This window comes from Lontra canadensis, unplaced genomic scaffold, assembly GCF_010015895.1.
Source record: "Lontra canadensis isolate GAN:19392208 unplaced genomic scaffold, GSC_riverotter_1.0 scaffold1, whole genome shotgun sequence".
Classification (NCBI taxonomy): Eukaryota; Metazoa; Chordata; class Mammalia; order Carnivora; family Mustelidae; genus Lontra; species Lontra canadensis.
In genome coordinates this window covers 81108377-81128212 of record NW_022630995.1, presented here as the reverse complement: position 1 = coordinate 81128212, position 19836 = coordinate 81108377, and the positions used below count along the sequence as shown (strand labels likewise).

The 19836-nt window shown below is 33.4% G+C and overlaps 1 protein-coding gene across 6 annotated transcripts in view; it reads left to right on the top strand.

Moving 5' to 3' along the window:
- Nucleotides 1-19836, top strand: part of LARP1B (La ribonucleoprotein 1B) — a 123767-nt gene that overhangs the window by 21956 nt on the left and 81975 nt on the right. For 5 of the 6 annotated variants that reach the window (XM_032857897.1, XM_032857877.1, XM_032857886.1 and 2 more), the window contains 3 exons: nt 5549-5723; nt 10418-10590; nt 16087-16452. In XM_032857897.1, coding sequence (XP_032713788.1) covers nt 5549-5723; nt 10418-10590; nt 16087-16452 — 714 coding nt within the window. Of the gene's footprint in view, nt 1-5548; nt 5724-6314; nt 7118-10417; nt 10591-16086; nt 16453-19836 lie in introns of those variants that run through there. The other variant, XM_032857923.1, reaches the window with a different exon arrangement.

Sequence of the window (19836 nt, the reverse complement as noted above, 5' to 3'; positions counted from 1 at the left end):
TATGTGTTTTCATTTCTGTTGGATAAATATTGAGGATTGTGATTGCTGGTATGTATTGTAAGTGTATTAACTGTAAGAAGTATGTCTATAGTGGGTTTGACCATTTTGCATTCCACCATTTTGTATGAAAGTTCCATTTGTTCTGTAGCCTCATCAGTATTTATTTGCCATCAGTGTACCTTTTGTGTTGAAATGCCTGTTCAGATATTTTGCCTTTTTTTTTTTTTTTTTAATCAGAGAGGGTGAGAGCACAAGCAGGGTAGAGGCAGGCAGAGGGAGAAGCAGTCTCCCCATTGAGCAGGGAGCCTGATGTGGGACTCGATTCCAGGACCCTGGGATCATGACCGGAGCTGAAGGCAGATGTCTGCTCAATGAACTGAGCCACCCAGGCATCCTTATTTTGCCAGTTTTTAATGGAGTAAGAGTTCTTCTGAATACAAATCCTTTGTGTTTTACAAATATTTTTTTCCCAATCTTTGGCTTATCTTTTTATTTTCTTAACAGCCTTCTTTAGCAAATTTTTGTGAACATGTGTGCTCTGGGCTTTAAAAACTAGCTACAGGAGGATTTAAGATTTCAAAAACAATAAAAACTAATGATTTGTTATTTGTTGATATGTAATTACTGAGTCTTTGTTTTATGAAAGAAATTATTTCAAGTACTACCATTATTAGATTTGTTTATATATGCCATCTAAATAGTTTCTATTTTCTAAGAAAACTTAGTTTTTTCCTGCAAAGCCTAGTCTTCAGAAAAATATTATGATTATATTCATAGTAGAATGAGTTTATTAACTACTGCCATCATTTGTGCTAAAGCAAAGATATAGCTGTCATTTTATATATATATATATAAATATATATAAATATATATATATTTATATATATAAATATATACAAATTTATAATATATATATATATAGTCATTTTCAGTGAATTTGTTATTGATTTCCCTCACTCTCTGTAATTCTGTAGGAATCTGGTTATAATTTCATTATTGTATTTTTTTTTGGTCTCTTGGTGTCCCCATTAAGTCTGCCCACATAATTTTTAGGTTATTGATTATCAATCTGTTTCCTTATAATTTACAGCAGTAGGGAAGGAATAGTTAAAAGGACTTTTGCTTTACTGTTATGAATTGACATAGTTAAGCATAGTGATTTAGAACAGCATAGGCTGCATTCACTTATCATTCATTATGCACCTACCATTGGTTACAGTGGGAAAAGTCGTCAGTTTTCTGTTAAGAATGTAGAATTTCATTGGGCTTTGTAATATAAACATACTAATTTAGAGTACAGACTTGAGAACAAGTATATATATCCTTGTAGTTTTGTGATCTTGGGCAATGTCTTGAGACTTCTGCAAAGTGGAAATGATAACAATACGTACTTCATAGGGTGTTGAGGATGAAATGTTTAATGACAGTTTCTGGCACAAACAGCCCTAAATAAGAATTTTCTATTATTGTTAGTCTTCAAGGATGCCCTTCTATTGTTCGCTCCTTTTTTTGGATCTTCATTTCAATACATCAACATCAACATTTTGTTATATGCATTTTGATATGCTCAAGCTTTCTTTCCTGAAGAACTATGAAAAGCAAAATATACCTTAGTTCACACCCCTGTCTGTCCCAGTTGAGGTTTTCTACATAGCCAGTCTTACTGAATCTGTTTCCTCCCATTCATTTTCGGCTTATTATATTTTTTTTTACTTGATATATATATATTGTAATAGGATTGGTATTATAGTGATATTTATCACATAATTATAGTACAGTATTTTCTGTAGTCATTATACTGTGCATGAAATCTCTGTGGATTATTTTCTACTTGTTGCCAGTTAGTACTCTTAAACAACACCAGTCTTATTCCCCCACCTGCTATTTCCTGATAACCACCGTTTTACTCTTTTTTTAAATGAGTTTCACTTTTTTATATTCCACATACAAGTGATATCATACAGTACTTGTCTTTCTCTGACTTACCTCACTTAGCATAATGTCCAGAAGATCCATCCATGCTCATGGCTGAATAATATTCTGATATATATTTGATACATATGTATTTGATATATATGTGCATGTATATATGTGTGTGTGTGTGTGTGTGCGCGCGCACGCACTACATTTTCTTTATCTCTTCATCTGTTGATGGGTGTTTAGTTTGTTTCTTAGTTTGTTTCCACCATCTTAGCTACTGTGAATAATGCTGCAATAAACATGGGTGTGCAGGTATCTTTTCAGAATCCTATTTTCATTTTCTTTGGGTATATACCCAGAAGTGGAATTCTGGATCATATGGTAGATCCAGTTCACTGCATTCTTGATTGCAGTGAACAGAGAGCTATTTGTGATATCCTTTCTTTTTTTTTTAATTCAATTATTCCTTGATCTTTAGCTAATCAGTTGTATGACTGTTCAAGTTACTTAACCTTAACCTCTTCATGCTTGTTTTCTCATTGTTAAAATAGGGCAAATAATACTTAAACTATCACAGAGCATAAGGACTTAAGAGAAATAATTAATGTATTTGTAATGTCCTTGAACTATTCTTGCTACTCCCATCTGAAACTGTTTTCTAAACTGGCTGACTGTGGTTCCTCAGAATGTGTGCTGCTGTCTTATCTTTTAAGTTTTTGCACATGTAGATCTTTTCTCTTGGTACCAGGCATAGGACCAGGAACTAGGAATATATTATCTATGTATTCTAACATTGGTAATTATTCATAATAATATTTGGTCCATTTAAGAAAAAGGACTAAAATTAGTAGTTAGAAAAGCCATCAGATATCAAAAAATATTAACTGCACACTTTAACTCATTGTTTAGGACTTCAGGGTAATCATGGTTTGGTTTTAATAAGACTCTTGTCTAGATCTTTTCCTTAATTTTGTATAAAACATAATTTTTATATGATGTTTGTAAGTTCTAAATCACAACATTCACTTGTTCTCTTTATTTTCTTAACTTTTTCAATAGGGAATAAATTTCCTGTGATTTAAGATTCAAAGGGTGTGTAGTGAACAATTTCCTTCCCATCTTTTACTAATAGTCAACTAGTTAAACCTTTCTTGGTGACAGTCAGTGTTACTTCTTTTTCGTGTATTTTTCCCAAGCTACTACATATTATACTACATATATTGTTATGCCCTTTTTTAAAAAACAGTATATATTAGATTATTCAGGGTTGTGTATAAATAACTTTGGGTTTTTTTCCCACTCAGATTTTTTCTTTTAAACTGAGGCATAATTGGGGTGCCTGGGTGGCTCAGCCATTAAGGGTCTGCCTTCGGCTTGGGTTATGATCCCTCAGTCTTGGGATCAGGGAGCCCTGCATCAGGCTCCCTGCTCAGCTGGAAGCCTGCTTCTTCTCCCACTCCCCCTGCTTGTGTTCCCTCTTTCACTGTGTCTCTGTCTCTCAAATAAATAAAATCTTAAAAAAAAAAATTGAGGCATAAGTTATACACTGTATATTAGAAATCATAGGATTACATACAACTTTTCTCAGTGTATGTAGTTGTGTAATTGCCTCCCAGATTAAGATATAAAACATTTTCAGCATCCCAGGAAGCTCCCTTGTGCTGTCCTCCTAGCCTGTACACTGGTCTCCTCAAAGGTCAATTTGGTGGTCTCATTGTCTCTCAGAGCTCTCTCATTTGTTTTTTAATTTCACCTAATTAGAGGTATGTGTGCTCTTTTATATCTGACTTTTACTTATCATTTCTGTGAGGTTTACCCGTGTTGCTGGTATGTAGCAGTTGTTGATTATCCATTTTGGGGGTAGTATTTCATTCTAGGAATAAAACACAATGTATTTTTCCATGCTGCGGTTTATAGATGCATGGGTTCTTTCCAGTTTGAATCAGTGGTACTGTTGCGAACATTATCATACATATTTTTTGATGGTCATATGCATTTATTTTCCTGTGACATGGGTAACATGAGATACACACACACACACACACACACACACTTAGCTTTTGTAGATACTGCTAAACATGTTTTCCAAATTATTAAACCAATTAACACTACCACCATTCACAATTTCACTTGCTCATTATTCTCTCAACATATTTGTAGTCTTTTTCTACTTAAAAATTTAAACCAATAGGAAAGTTTCAAAGATTTTTTTTTTAAATTCAGGTATAAATAGCATGCTGTAAAATCCAGAGGTCTTAGGTGTTCATTTTGAGTTTTGGAATTGTATAAGCCTGCCCTCAAAAAGATAAAGCCCATTCCTCTAAGAACTTCCTTCATGGTCCTTTCCAGTCATGGTCAATCCCCCGCCAAATCCTCTGCTGCATCCCAAACCACTTTTCTAATTATATAAGCATAGATTAATTTTGTCTATTTATACACATTTGTGTAAGTGGGATTTTTCTGTGTCCTGGCTCTTCCATTCGTAGTTTTTGAAATTCATCGATGTTGCGGGATCTGGATGCTGGGTATGCTGGTGTTTGCTACTAGAGTGTCATTGCTTCTAGAATGTTCAATAGATAAAACTAGGAAAATATATGTTAAAAGAAAATATAGCTATCACCAATTCAAACCCCTTATCATAGGCTTCTTCCTTATTTCCTTTATTCTGTATTTCATACTCTGTTTTTTCAGAGAGTATCCTGATTCCCATCAAAAAAGTTTGTTTTTAAATAATTTTTAATAATTTAAAGTACTGTCCAGTTTTGAAAATATAACTTTAAAAAGTGAGTATTATATTAAGGGCATATAAATGTAAAAGTAACACATATGATATGTTCTTCCGCTAAAAGATAGTGAGTTTTAACTTTTATAACATAACAAGTATATATGTTCAGTTTTTATATTATATTTGTATTTTTCCTGATTCTATTTCTAAAAGGTAAGTACCCTTGAATTTCAGATAAAATTCAGTTCACTAAGTCTTTTATTTTGAGGAATTTTTGTTCTAGTTTTATTTTATCATTGAATTGCATATGTTATTTTTGCAAAGCTCTATAGCTTAGTGACTAAGATTCAGTGGTGGATAGCTAATAAATTATTTGATCCTAGTATTGCCTCATACTAAGTCTATGATCTTTATCAAGTTATTTCTTTGAGCTTCAGTTTCCTCACCTGTGTACATTACAGGGTATTGTGAGGTATGTGTATGTGTGTTTCTTACCATTTATAATGATGGTAGTTAATAAAATAGTGCTTAAGTTTTATTTAGTGGTTTATTATTAAGGTAAGATAAAAGGAAATATGAGAGAAAAAACCTGAAAATAAAATTTAATTATGGTAAAAGTAGTTTGATTATAGTTGATGTAATAATCCTTCAATGCTAATTCTGTTGTGAAAACCAAATTATTTGCTGCATGTTATGTAGGATATCTATTACCTATCACAGGGGCAAATTATTTAAAAATTTGTTTTAAGTAGTTAATTCATTGATATTTTTAGAAATGTTTACTGTAATAATGTCTGCTGATTTCAGATTTAAAAAAAAAAATTAGGTTATTTGAAGTATAGGATGTACAATTACAGTTTTTTGAATGAAAGTTCTTTAATAGCTTAAAATACCTATTTATAGGCACTGAAAGATAGCACAGAAGTGGAAATTGTGGATGAGAAAATGAGAAAAAAGATAGAACCAGAAAAATGGCCGATTCCGGGCCCTCCTCCACGAAGTGTGCCACAGACAGACTTCTCTCAACTGATTGATTGCCCAGAGTTTGTACCAGGCCAAGCCTTTTGTTCACATACAGGTAACAGCTTTTCTTCTAGAGCAAGCAGTGTAACGGTGGGCTATCTGGTCGCATTTACCTATCCTTTAAAAAAAGTTTATTTAGATTGTTTAGGAAAATTAAAGAAAACTGAATGACTTTGATGCTCTAAATTCTATTCATTTTGTGCCCCCCACCCAGCCATAAATTAAAAATGGATTTAAGAATTATGGGTAAACCTCTGCTCCATTCTTAAATTGTATACTTTGTCATGTATGGAATTTCTACCTATCTTCTTAATTTTACTAAATGATTATAGATAAGTTGTGCTAGTTTCCTCTTATAAGATTGGAGTAGTGTAGTAGGATGAAGTAGTTTAAAAGTCTTATACTAAAGAGTGGGGCTGACTTTAGTTTTGTTACTAGTGTGCTTCAGTCCCATCTTGTAAAGATGGGATGGCCTATATGCAAAAGCAGCATTGGGGTATTGTTATGAAATTATTATGATTATAGATTAAAGAATTGATGGTAATTAGAATTTCCAAAAACTGCTTTAATATTAAGAATTTTTTCCTGGATCATTTTTAAGACATTCCCTCTTGGGAAAAAATGTGTGTGCTTAAACTTTTTTCAGTCAGGGTGATGATCTACTGATGCTTGGATGTCATTTGATCGAACATGCAGAGGAATAGGTGATTCACTGAAATATTATAAACATTGGAACAAATCGTGCTGCAGAAATGAAAGCGACCAGACTTCTATGCAAGAATGTCTACTCCCGACTCCTCGTGGAGGAGGTTGGGCCACCACTACAATGGAGATAAACACCTTTGTGATGATAATGAGAGAGAGACCAGAGGACTGCTGTTGTTTTTATAGGAGCCACCCGTTTGTGTGTAATTAGCCTGAGCTGCATGTGCTACTTTTATTTACGGTGGGAAAGTTAATTATTCTGGAAATATTGCAAAATTCTTTTTTCCCAGACTTATGTACTGTGTCCACATCAATAAAACAAAAATAGAGAGGCTTGAGTGGCATTTCCCAGATTGTTAGGTGCTTTGCTATTTGATTTGCCCTTCAGTACAGTGTACAGTGTACAACTCACATGTCACCATAGTATTTCACATGGACTATGAGATGTGTTAATGTGGACATGGGGGGATAAGAAATATGAGAAATTAACAAGAATATTTTTTTCTAAACTCTTCAAAATATATTTTTTATACACCAGTATGTGAGACCTGCCATCAATAAAGTACCGATGAACAGTCTCACAGATATTTTTATTTAGTGTTTCTTTGATTGTCAGCCCTCTGTGCCTCTAACCCTAGCAAGCAACTTGGGCAGATGTTTTAAAAGTTGAAGAAAAGTGATATTTTTTAGGTTTTCTTAAAAAAAGACTTAATGTCTGATTGTGTAAATTAGATTGTGTAAACTTTGGGCCTAAGATGACATTTTTAACATGCTTATGAACAGGCATTAGGTGAGTTAGATAAAAATAGAAAATACTTTTTCCTCAAGGTAGCTAATAAGATAGGTCAGTCAAGTTGTTGATGCCTGTTCATTTAACCATTTATGCATTATTAATAAAATTACAAGAATAAAATCACAATGTCTTGTATATTTTTGTGTTTTTTAAATATACACTCATTTACATCTCATACATATTGCCAAAACATATCACTCTATATTTAAATGTCCAAAATTTTAGGTTCTTTAAATTACACATCTGTAACCACATGGATAATGAAGGCATATAGAATGTTCTTAGAGTTATGCGGATTTACATTACATCATAGGAATAGGTACATAAATTCAGCCTTTTTCATGAATCCCCATATTTCTGACCTTAATAATTATCCTCTGATGAGAAAGGCTTAGGTCTTAAATTCAAGAGAGAGTAGTATGTCACCAAAAATGTGAAATGGATATAGGAATAGGAAAAGTAGATTGTGTTTATCTGTACCTATAGGTGAAGAAACTTTTATCTATGTCCTTTTTATCTCTAAAAAGACTTTAAGTTTAAAAAACATAACCATTGATGTATACTTCCTGAGGGATTTTTATTGTAAAATATTTAAACATATTTTTTTTCATCAAAGAAATTAAAATGTCTATTTTTCCCTCTATGGAGGTTGAATTGTGTAACATGAGTTCACCTTTGCACTGAACAGAGGACCTCAATGCACCAGAAAATGTTGATTATGGGAATGGTAAGATGTTAATTTTAAAATTTAGGTTTTGCAGTTCAATGGATATAGTATTGCACTATCAACTCTTAAGTAAAAGATTTCATTCATCAAAATTGAGAGGGTTGGGTACCGGACCATCTTGGGGGTTTTTGTTGTTTTGGCTTTTTGAAAAATGTGTAGGAGGATCTCTAATGATTTTTGAATAAGCTGTGGGATTTCCTTTGGAAAGTTGCAGAAGTATTCCTGAATGAGCTACATAAAGTATATAACCCTTTTGAAAGTATATAACCCTTTTAAAGCAATCTATGTAACAACCCAGATTCAGGGTGGATAAAGAAGTCAAACTAGATAATCATGGAATATATAGGGTGATTTACCTCTGGAGAGTGATGTTGATAATTTTTCAATTAAAACAGCAAAGATAAATTTTTTTCTCTGTTCTTACAAATTAGAACCTATAAAGTGTCAAAGTATGTGTCTGATTTTTTATCTCTGTAAGTTTAATGTCAAGTCATCCAAGTAATATTCAGACTTACTGGTTCTTGGAAGATGAGGGCTTTACTGTTACCTTTAAAATTTGCCTACATAATGTTTGAAATCTTCATTGTAAAAGAAAACAAATCACATAAAGCGTATGTGTAGGTAATTATAAGGTGAACATTTCCCTTTAAAAACTCAGACTATTCTAAATTTTCTTGTCTTACCCAAATTCTTTGGTATTTTGATATTTAATTTGTAAGTACGTGTTGTGGGTATAATGAAACACTTGACTTCATGATAGAAACATTCAAACTTAGCGAGCATTTAGAGATGATTATATAATAAACTTAAGTAGGTGTTTAAATATATTTCTGTGTTAAAAATAGTAGTTAACTGATTTCCCTACCATGTGCCAGGTGCTATTCTAATCATTTATACATGATAGTAATTTAGTTAATTCTCACAGTTGCTAGGGTGGTGGTTCTTAGTCTGTTTTTAAAGCTTTATTCACTGCATGAGCATAGGTGATTTATAGTATTAGAAATAAGATTCTCTGCTATAAAATGTGTTCCCATTCCTATAACTTTAATATCAATACCTGCAGTCCAAATGTAGCATTTCATCTATATTACCTCTATGGATCAATTGATGATATATGTACCATTAATTAAAGTTGTAAGCATCAATGTCAAATAGAAATATAGTGTTTGCTATACATGTAATCCTAACAATTTTAATAGCCTAAAAAATGAAATTAATTATAATAACATTTAAAGTATTTTAATATGCCTAAATATTATAACATTAATATAAAAACTACAGATCCATTTTACCTTTTTGGATATTTTGTACCAAGACTTTGAAATCTGGTATGGGCCTTACACTTATTAGCACATTCTAGGACTACCCATGTTTTAAGTGCTCAGTAGCTCCATATGATTAGGGGCTATATACTCAACAATGCAGTTTTAGAGCCTTTTCCATTATGAAGGAATGTACTTCTAAAAAAAAGTAATATAATTTGATATTTGAATCCTGGATCTAATATGTGTTCATGGAAAGGATAATAACTCTTAATTGAGTCTAGCGCGTAGTAGATGAAAGTAAAATCTTGGAATATTCTTCTCAAACCCAAAGTCCTGGAATGTGCCTTTGCATTTTCATTTAGTAAATAAAAGAATTGTTGCTGTTCATTTATTTCAGCTTTCTCCATGTAATACTCAACTTTGCAATATTTTCAAGTAATTGGCTTTTGGGGACTAAATTAAACGATATTTAGAATTTTAGAGTATAAATTTATATGTAAAACTCTTTGTCCAAAGGAAATACACATTGCATTGTAACTTAAAATAAGCATTCTTGTGAATTTTTAGAAAAAGATTTGTAAAAATATCGAATAGGATTTTATTTATAACACACGTGATTATTTTGATTAAGGGATAGTGTGGAAGAAAGCATTTTTAATTACAACAGAGTTTTAAATTTTACTACCAGTTTTAAAATGTTTTAAATTTGCACTTTAATGATGTGACATTCTACTCCTTACAGTAACTTATATGAGCTAATTGGGCACACTGCATTTAGGTAAAATTCATTAAGCAAAGGAAATGTGAAGTGTGAATAATGACTCCCTTGCTATAGATTATAGCAGAATAGTGAAGGACTGATACTGCCTTGAATAAAATATGCATTTATTCCAGCTTAATAGCATTTGAGATTCCATAATTTCATTTCATAATTGATAGATTTTAAGATTGCACTGGGAATTGATCCCTAAATTAAATGAATTATCACAATTAGTAACTTAATTGATATGCTTGAGATGTTTGAGTGAATGTGATCTGTGTAAGGGTTGGTGACATTTCTTTTATCTATTATTCATTGGCTTCACTCAAATACATTTTACATCTTTTCAGGTTTGAAAATCAGTCATTGGAAAAATTGTAATTGAGATTTGATTTATCATGTTTTTGTGGAAAAAAAAATCCAGCCCAAGTAAAGAAAAAGAAGTGTTTTATAATTAAGAAAACCATTATTTTAATTAAGTACTAACTTAAAATTTTAGAGTCTGCCCCAAATTCTCCAAGAATTGGAAATCCACTGAACCCAAAGAAAAATACTGAAACAAGTAATCTTCAAGCAATGTCTAGAGGTTTGTCTACCAGTTTGCCTGACTTGGATTCAGAACCTTGGATAGAAGTTAAAAAGAGACATCGTCCATCTCCAGTGAAATTGAAGGTAAATTGTTATAAACCCAAGTGAAGTGTAGTACATTCCTGGGTTGATTGTAAGGCCAGTATATTTTGTTTGTCAAGTAAATATGTAAAATTTGGCAAAGTTTAAAAAATTGTAAAATTTGGCTATAAGTAAAAACTTAAGGCTTACTCAGTAGTTGAAAATAAGTTATATTGTGTCCATTTTAAAAACTTGGCTTCTCTTTCTAAATATGATTAAGAATATTTTGATGTGGTCTTTTAACTTGTGACTGAATTTGAATAATTTTTTTAAAACTGACAGAATTTTTCTAAACTGTGAATTTATATTTTATCCTCATTAGATTATTTGTGACCTGTAATTATTTATAAAGGGTACAGATTAGGTATGTATGTGTTTTTGGTGATTTTGTGTACAGTAAGAAAGGAAAAGAGAATTGATTTCTTCAGGCACATGAGGGAGTGGGATGTGTGGTTATGAAACAGCAGAAGAGATCCTTGATGTTAGAAGTGCTACTATAGTTTTGACTCATGGTTGGATACAAAAAATTTCAACTGTGATAAAAATTGCTCTAATCTAAGCCATAAATAAAATGAGTACAAATAAAGCTGGGGAAATCTGAGTAAGATTAATAGGTTATTTCAGTGTGTATCTTGTTTGTGATATTTTGCTATACTTTTCACAAGATGTTACTATTGGGAGAAACTAATAAAAAAAATACATAAGATTTCTTGTAACTGTATGTGAATGTATAATTATCTCAAATGTTACTCAAATGATTCAAATATTGAAGGTAAGTTCTGTAAGGAGAAGGTCATTAAAAATAATAGGACCTAGAATGGTGAAGGATAAAGAAGGCTATCGTATTGAAGATTATTATGAGCAAGGCTCTTTATCCTTACCATCAAGGTATGAAGAAGCATGAAGGGATTAAAGAGTGGTTCTCCATTGGGGGAATGAGGGAGTGATGAAATTTTGTTTCATCGGGATATTTGGCAATGTCTGGAGACATTTTTGGTTAAAATTGGGAGACTGCTATTACACTACTACATCTTGTGAGTGGAAGCTAAAGATGTTGCTAAACATCCTACAGTGCAACCCCCTCCCCCCCAAAAAAAACAAAGAATTCTCAAGCCTAACATGTCAATAGTGTTGAGTTTGAAAAACCCTCATCAAGAGTTAACTTTTTAATTAGCCGTGGGGGTTAAACATAGCATATTTAAATGTTGAAAGAGGTGGTTCTGCCCCCACCCGCCTCAGGGGACATCTTAAAAATCTAAAGCAGTGCTCGCTTTAGCAGCACATATATTAAAAACCTAAAGTGGCTTTCTAGGGGTGCCTGGGTGGCTCAGTTGGTTTAGCATCCAACTCTTGGTTTTGACTCAGGGTGGCAAGACCCAGCCCCATATGGGGATCTGTGTTCAGCACAGAGTCTGCTTGAGATTATCTCTGCTTCCCTCTCACTCCTTCTCTGCTTCTCCCCCAGATTGTGTGCTTGCACATGCTTGCTCACTCTCTAAAAAATAAATAAATATCTTTAAAAAAAATTTCTAAACCTGCCTTCTCAAGACAAGATTTTCTAAAGTTCCTGATTAATTTCTATATTTATCATGGCAGATAACATCCCTGTACAGGTAGGGTAGATAAGGATAGTCTCTTGAAAACACACAGACAGACAGACACACACACACACACACCCACACACACACACAAAACAAAACCACACAAAAGGATAGTGTCCTGGATCATTGACAAAGATTTGTGTAGTATTTTATTTATTCTAAGGTCTAAATTTTTTCTTGCACTTTAAAATATCTCCACATTTCAGTATTTCTTTTAAAATAATGGTTCTTCCCTTGTATGCTGTTGGTGGGGAGGTAAACTGATAACAGCCACTGTGGGAGATAGTACAGAGTTTCCTTGAAAATTTAAAAATAGAAATGATCATATGATCTGATAATTCCACTAGTGAATATTTATCCAAAGAAAATGAAAATACTAATTCAAAAAGATATGCACTTCTATGTCTGTTGAAGTATTATTTACAATAGTCAAGATGTGGGAGCAACCAAGATGTTGTATACTCATACAGTGGAATATTGCCCATAAAACAGGATGAGATTGTGCCATATGTGACAACATGGGTCGGACTAAAGGTTATTATGCTAAGTGAAATAAGTCAGAATTAAAAAGGCAAGTACTATAGGATTTCACTGATGTGGAATCTAAAAAAGCAAATGAGTAAACAACAACAAAAAAGGCCTGTAAATACAGAGAAAAAAACTAGTGGTTGCCAGAAGGAAGGGGGGCTGGGAGTAAGACAAAAGTGGGTGAAGGGGGAGGGAGATACAGGCTTCCAGTTACGCAATGAATAAATCACAGTAATAAAAAGCACAGCATGGAGAATATAGCCAGTGATATTGTAATAGCATTGTATGGTGACAGATGGTTGCTACACTTGGGAGCATAGCATAACATAAAACTTTAATGGATATGTTGTACACCTGAAACTAATGCAATGTTGTGTGTCAACTATACCCAAATAAAAAAAATTTTTTTTTGCCTTATAGGAACTGGCACGTTTCTTATACGTGCCAGAAACTACTGCAAAGACTAGTTAGAGAGGTGCCAAGCAACTTAAAACTCTCTAAAATGGATTTGTTTTTCTTAAAGGGGCTTAAATTCAGAAAATATGCTAATGAATAAAGCAAAATTTTGCTAATTTTAAAAAATAAAATAAAAATAATGGTTCCTGTTAAAATCAATGGCATCTTTATGAGTTGGTTTAAAAAAAGAAATTTTTGGAAGGGTAAGTACTAGATTCTGATGTACAGGGCCAGCAAGTTGGTAATGGAATCTGGTTTTAATAGTGGAAAAAGAATGGTGTAAAATCTAGGGCCTTCAGTTTTATGGCCAAAGAATCTTGGTGCCATTAGTAAGATCTGAAATGTATTCTGATATTACAGAGTGAGGATCTGGCTTGGAGGAAAGCTGACTGTAGGTTCTGGGGGCCTAGATATTTCAGTGATACCTCCTGAGGTAGGTTACTTAATGACAACATTACCAACATACTTTTTAAAAAAATGATCTTTTAAAAATATACATTCTAGAGTGGGTATGGCTTGTTCAGAGATAAATTTCTTTAGAAATCTAAAAGCATTTTTTCCACTGTCATTTTGGTCCGTTTTTTTCCTTACGAAATTTACTCCCTTTAGATTTTTTGCATCAAGTGATTTTGTTTTTGTTGAGGTTTTAAGATTATTTCTTAATCCCCACCATTGAAATTTCAGATGATATACTCTGGAGTTGGTCTGCTTTTATTTACTGTGCTGTGTATTCATGTCCATTATTTTGGGAAAATTCATGTTTCTCTTTTTTTTCAACTTCTGGTATTCCTTTTTATCAAATGTTGGGCCCCCTGGGGCCCTCTGAATTGATCATCTAGCTACTATTTTTTCTGGAATTGGGGATTTAAAAAAGATTATGTTTCTGTTATTTCCATCAGTTTTTTTTTTTTTTAAGTCCTTCTCTTTTAGGGTGATGATTATTTCTTAAATGTGATCTTTAGTTGATGGTTTATGTTAGTTATTGATAAGTTGGTATAGATTTCTTTTGTGGCCTTGTAGATCTGCTCATCCAGAAAGACTTTCTCCTGAACGTGAGGTATGATTCTGCACACTCTTGGTTAAGTGTAAGGGTCCTACTAGACTTTTAGACCTTGACAGAGGATAGTCGTGCTAGTTCTGGGTCTTCAGAGTTGATAAAATCAGTACTTTTCTCTGGGAAGTAGAGTTTCTTAGTATACTTTATTCATTGGCAAAATTACCTTCTCTTTCTTCCCCCAGCTTTTTTTTTTTTTTTAATCGTTAGAAGTTTAGAATAATAATAATACTGGGATATGTTCATCCTCTGTCCAGCTCCATGGACATGGGCCCTCTCTTGGCAAATCTTTCATTTTGTTAGAAAGCAATTCTTGGGCTTTAAGTTGGGAACAGATATTATAGCTTCATATTCTAAGGTAAGAGTGTGGGATTGACTGTTCTATCTGTATCCTGTAGTTTGTTTCCCAAATACCCCTTTTAATGGCTGTCACATAGTCCATTCCTGCTCATCGTGCTTACCGTCTCAAAACTTTTTAGGATGCCAGTGGAACCAGTGGTTAGTCTTTATATAGGTTCTAGGTTGCTGTTTCCTCTAGTCTTGTTTATTATCGATACAATCCCATTTGCTTTCTGCTTTCCAGAAAGTCAGAACAATTTCTGATTCTCTGGTAGTATACTTGTTTTCATATTGGCATGAATTAATTTTTTTCATTACTGCAAATCATTACTATGTTCAGTCAAGTCCTCTTCAACCCCAAATCTCTTCTCTCTTCCTTACAAATTAAAAAATTTTATGTTGAAAACAAAGTTAAATATAACTGACATAAAGTAAAAAGTAAGAGACTCTCTCCTGGTTTTACCATTATTAACAGTTTGGTGTTTATTCTCGGACTTTTTTCATGTACTTGCAGATGTGAATAATGTATATAGTTTTCATTTTTAAATATATTCACACTGTGTTAAAACTTATTTTTATTTACTTTTTTAGTAAAAACATCATGGAATGCCTTCTATTTAGTAGAATTTTAGCTGTGTCCGGACAGAGTTATTATTATTGTATATCCTTTCCTTGAACAGTGCCTGGCTCACAGTGAGGACCCAGATTAATTATTGATTGAATAAATATGTACTACATTAATAGGAATTCTGAGAGAGAGGGATTTTTTTATTCTAGGCAGAGGAGAGTTAGCATTTACTGAATGATAAGGATTGGTCAAAGGGTGACATTGGAAAATGACATTGACACAGTCTATTGTGTTGAGAGTTTTGGAAATCTAGACTAAGTTAGATTTTGGAAGATCTAGGATCTAAAGTTTTGTACTTGTTATGTCACCCAATAGGAAGCACTCCTAATTTTTTTTTTCAGGGAGGGCAAAGTTCAATAGTTTAGTGCATGTTAGGGTAAATTTAATAAGAAAACCTGGCCATAGTGAGTGAGGGTGAAGAATGAACAGAGGGATTAGCTAGGAAACCTAGCTAATGGCATTAATATTGCAAGGATTCAGACTAGGAAGATCACTGATTTTGGAAGTCAGAAAACCTTGATTGTTCTAGTCTTGATGAATTCTGAAATTCTGGACAAATTAACTTCATATCTCTAAGCCTTTTTTTCCCCTCATCTGTAAAATGAGTTGCTATTCTATAATGGATGAGCTGGGCACCACTATTACTCTAAAGAAGTCTTTAACCCTCCTTTTACTCAATTTTGTGTTTTTGTTTAGCATTAAACTTAGTGTTTAGCAAATTCATCTATTTATTGGGCCAGAATAATACTAGCTTGATTTTCTTTTATAATTTGCTTGCTAACTAGTTGCTGAGCATACAGGCTTCATATCACTAACTTGTAACAATATTATGTGATTTTTATTTTTTAAATGATACAAAAGTTTGTATATGAAATACCATTTTCTTCCTTCAGGAATCATCATCTCTACCTGGAGAGGCATCAAATCAGCTGTATCCTTCAGATGAACAAGAGCAAGAAGAACTTGATTTTTTATTTGATGAAGAGATAGAACAAATAGAAGGGCGAAAAAACACATTTACTGATTGGTCTGATAATGATTCAGATTATGAAATTGATGACCAGGATTTAAACAAGATTTTGATTGTAACTCAGACACCTCCTTACATGAGAAAACATCCTGGAGGAGATCGAACTGGCAACCACATGTCGCGGGCAAAAATTACATCTGAACTTGCTAAAGTAATTAATGATGGCTTATATTACTATGAACAGGATCTATGGATGGAGGAAGATGAAAACAAACACACAGCCATAAAGGTAATATTTTCTGGCTAACATTTCTGCTGATACTATTTTTTTAGTATATGTTGCTCCTTGTATTTTCTTAAACTTGAGGCTTTATTTTATTAAATTTGGTATAAATAAATTTAATTTTGAAAAATTCCCAGAAAATGTCTGATATTAACAACCTGAGAAATAATTTTATTAAAATGACAATGCAATGAATAATTACAAAAAATTAGCACTCATTTACTAAAACCCTTTTTCCGGTGAAAATAATAAGGAGGCTCTTTCTAAGAGGAAGAAAAAAACCTGACGTTACGGACAAGCTTAGTTTATATGCTCATTCCTTACCCTGGCCTATAATCACCCCAGCTAAATGAGTAGGGCTTTAGAGAAGGGTGGCTTTTGTTGCTCCATTCCATTGTTCTCTCAGTCTGTGGTGCATGCTTTTATGGTAGTAGAACTGGTTGTGGACAAGGATAGAAGATTAAAATGGCTGATTGTCTTTCCTTATATAATCATTGTTGTGGTACTAGGGGTGCTCTTTGAAACCTTGTTCCAATTTTTTATCTTCTTGAATTTCACCCCACATCTGATACCTATCCTAGTTATTATTAAGGTAAAATATGAGAGAACCAGAGTGATCTACTGGCTATCTGCATTCCTTTGAGAGGAATTTTAATGGTAAAGATAGGGATTAAAGGGATCTTTTTCTGCCATAAAAAAAGTTACATGTTGTTTTTGAATAGAATAATGAGGGAAAAGTTGCATAACTATACTATGCCAAATAGGAGAATGATCTTGGTCAGAAATATTTATAGTTGTAGGAAGAAAAGTCTGCCAGCTAGTGACTGAATAGAAGGGACTAGCTGTCCATGGAGGTTCGTATCATTAACAAGAAGTGTACTCTCCTTCTTGGCTCTTCATTTCTTTTTCTTTCTGGTATTTCCATCAGTGTATTCAACCCCTTACCTTCTCTAGCCATTGCCTTTTTGGAGATCATGCATCAGGTTATTGTAGCTTATCTGTGACTTAAGAGCCTCTCTGTCCTACTGTGGAAAGGAAGTGTGTTTTTATAGTTTCAAGGTTTAAAATCTTTCCTTGTCTAAGCTTTGTTACTTTGTTTGTGATACTTAGGTTCTATAAGTAATTTCTACCTTAAATCCTTTTGAAACAGAAAGAGCTAGAAATAAATTTAATTAATAATAGGTTAAAATTACACTCCTTCCATTTCATGTCTCTTTTCCCTGCTTTGTTCTTCACCATCTACCATTCTGTATATTGCACTTCTTTTCTGTTTTGATCACATGGATATAATATCTATGAAGATAGTAATTTTTGCCTAATTTTGTACGCTACTGTATCTCTACTGCTATAACAGTTCCTGGCACATAGTAGTGTTCAATTCATATTTGTTAAATGGATAAATGAATTATGGATTAAACATTATGAACTAACCAAAGAAAAGTTAACCACTTTATATAATATTGCTTCTATGGGGAAATTTTTTGAGTTCCAAAAAATGAACTTTCAGGTCATCTTGAGAAACATATTTGTAGGTGATTATTTGCTTTAATTAAAATGTAGACAACAATAAGGAAAGCCATGAATTGAGTTAATTAAAAACCAGCATCTGGGGGTGCCTGCGTGGCTCAGTGGGTTAAAGCCTCTGCCTTTGGCTCAGGGCATGATACCAGGGTCTTGGGATCGAGCCCCGTATCAGGCTCTCTGCTCAGCAGGGAGCCTGCTTCCTCCTCTTTTTCTGCCTGCCTCTCTGCCTACTTGTGATCTCTGTCTGTCAAATAAATAAATAAAATCTTAAAAAAAAAACCCAAAACACAAAAAACCAGCATCTGCCCACTTAACCATGAAGTATTAGGGTAAAGTAATCTTTGCTATATGACTCTTAACCATATGGTCTGTTCATAAGTTGTTGTATTTTAACCTGATCCATATGTACATTCTTATCACCTGACTTATTTCCCTTGTTTCTAATTCTGTGCTCAACATGTAATTTCTGATTAGAATTGTACTTTTCCTGTGGGTCTGCTTAAAGGGAAAGGAAACAATGATTTAAAGTACATTTGTTAAACTCCTACTGTGAGCCAGACACTGTGCTAGGTCCTGGACATGGAATGGGAAGATAACAATAGGGTCTCTGCCTGCCTGGTTCTTACAAATAATTGGGAGGACAAACATTAAAATAAACCCACAATAAATACTTAATCACAAATCACAAATTATAATGTGCTAAAGGAAAGGAACAGGATGCTACTGGGTTGGGTTGTCAGGGAATGAATGCCTGTGAGGAAAGTTACAGTTATAGTGTTATCTGAAATATGAGGAAAATTAAACCCTGCAAAGACCAGGTAAACCATATTCTAGGAAGAAGAAACAACAAGTGGCAAGGATCTGAGGAAGAAAGAATTTGGTGTATTTTAAGAACTGAAAAACAGGTCCATTTGTTTATAGTATTATATAAGAGGACAGTTATGGCAGTATATAGGCCGAAGTCTAATCATACATTGTTTTGTGGGCTATGTTAAATAGTCTGGAATTTATCTAAAGTTCAAATAAAGTACCTTGGAGGTTTTACACAAGCAAAAGGGCTAAATCTAATTTTTATTTTTATTTTTATTTATTTATTTATATTTTTTAAGATGTTATTTTGAAGAGTGAGCAGGGTGAGGAGCAGAGGAGGGAGGGAAAGAGAATCTCCAGCAGACTCTGTGCTGAGTGTGGAGCCAGACATGGGGCTCGATCTCATGACCCTGAAATCATGACTTGAGCCAAAACCAAGAGTCAGATGCTTAACCAACTGAGCCACCCTAATTTTTGCTTTTAAAATATAACTCTGGTTATTATGGTGGAGAATGGATTAGGTAGGTACAAGAGTGGCAGAAGAAATCCACTTGGAAAGCTATTAAAGTAGTCTAGGAGATGGGTATTGATAATTAGGTAACTTGGTAGCAGAGGAAATGTTGAAATAAGAAAACCCAGATCTGAGCCCTGAGGAATCATCATTTATGAGTTGTAATAAGAAGTGGTGCAGTAGAAGCCCAAAACCAACTTCAAGAGGAACTGGACAGATTGAGTTAGGTATAAATGAAAAAAATGCCAAATTGATAGGGTAGTTTAATTATCTTTTGTGACTTTGCGAAAAAGGATTTTTTGCTGGATCCAGAAGTTATATTGAACTGCACTAGACTGAGTATATAGGCTTTCTGTTTCTCCCATGGTCTTAATGTTGAAAACAACTCAAATGGCCTTTTAGTAGATGAGAAAATATCTTAAAATCCTGAAGATTGGCAAAGTAAGTTATTACCAGAATAAAACCAAAAGAAGTGTGGAGTATTGAACCCAATGTTGCCCTGGAGACCATTGGAATTTGAGGAATACAGTGTTCCAAAAGCCCCC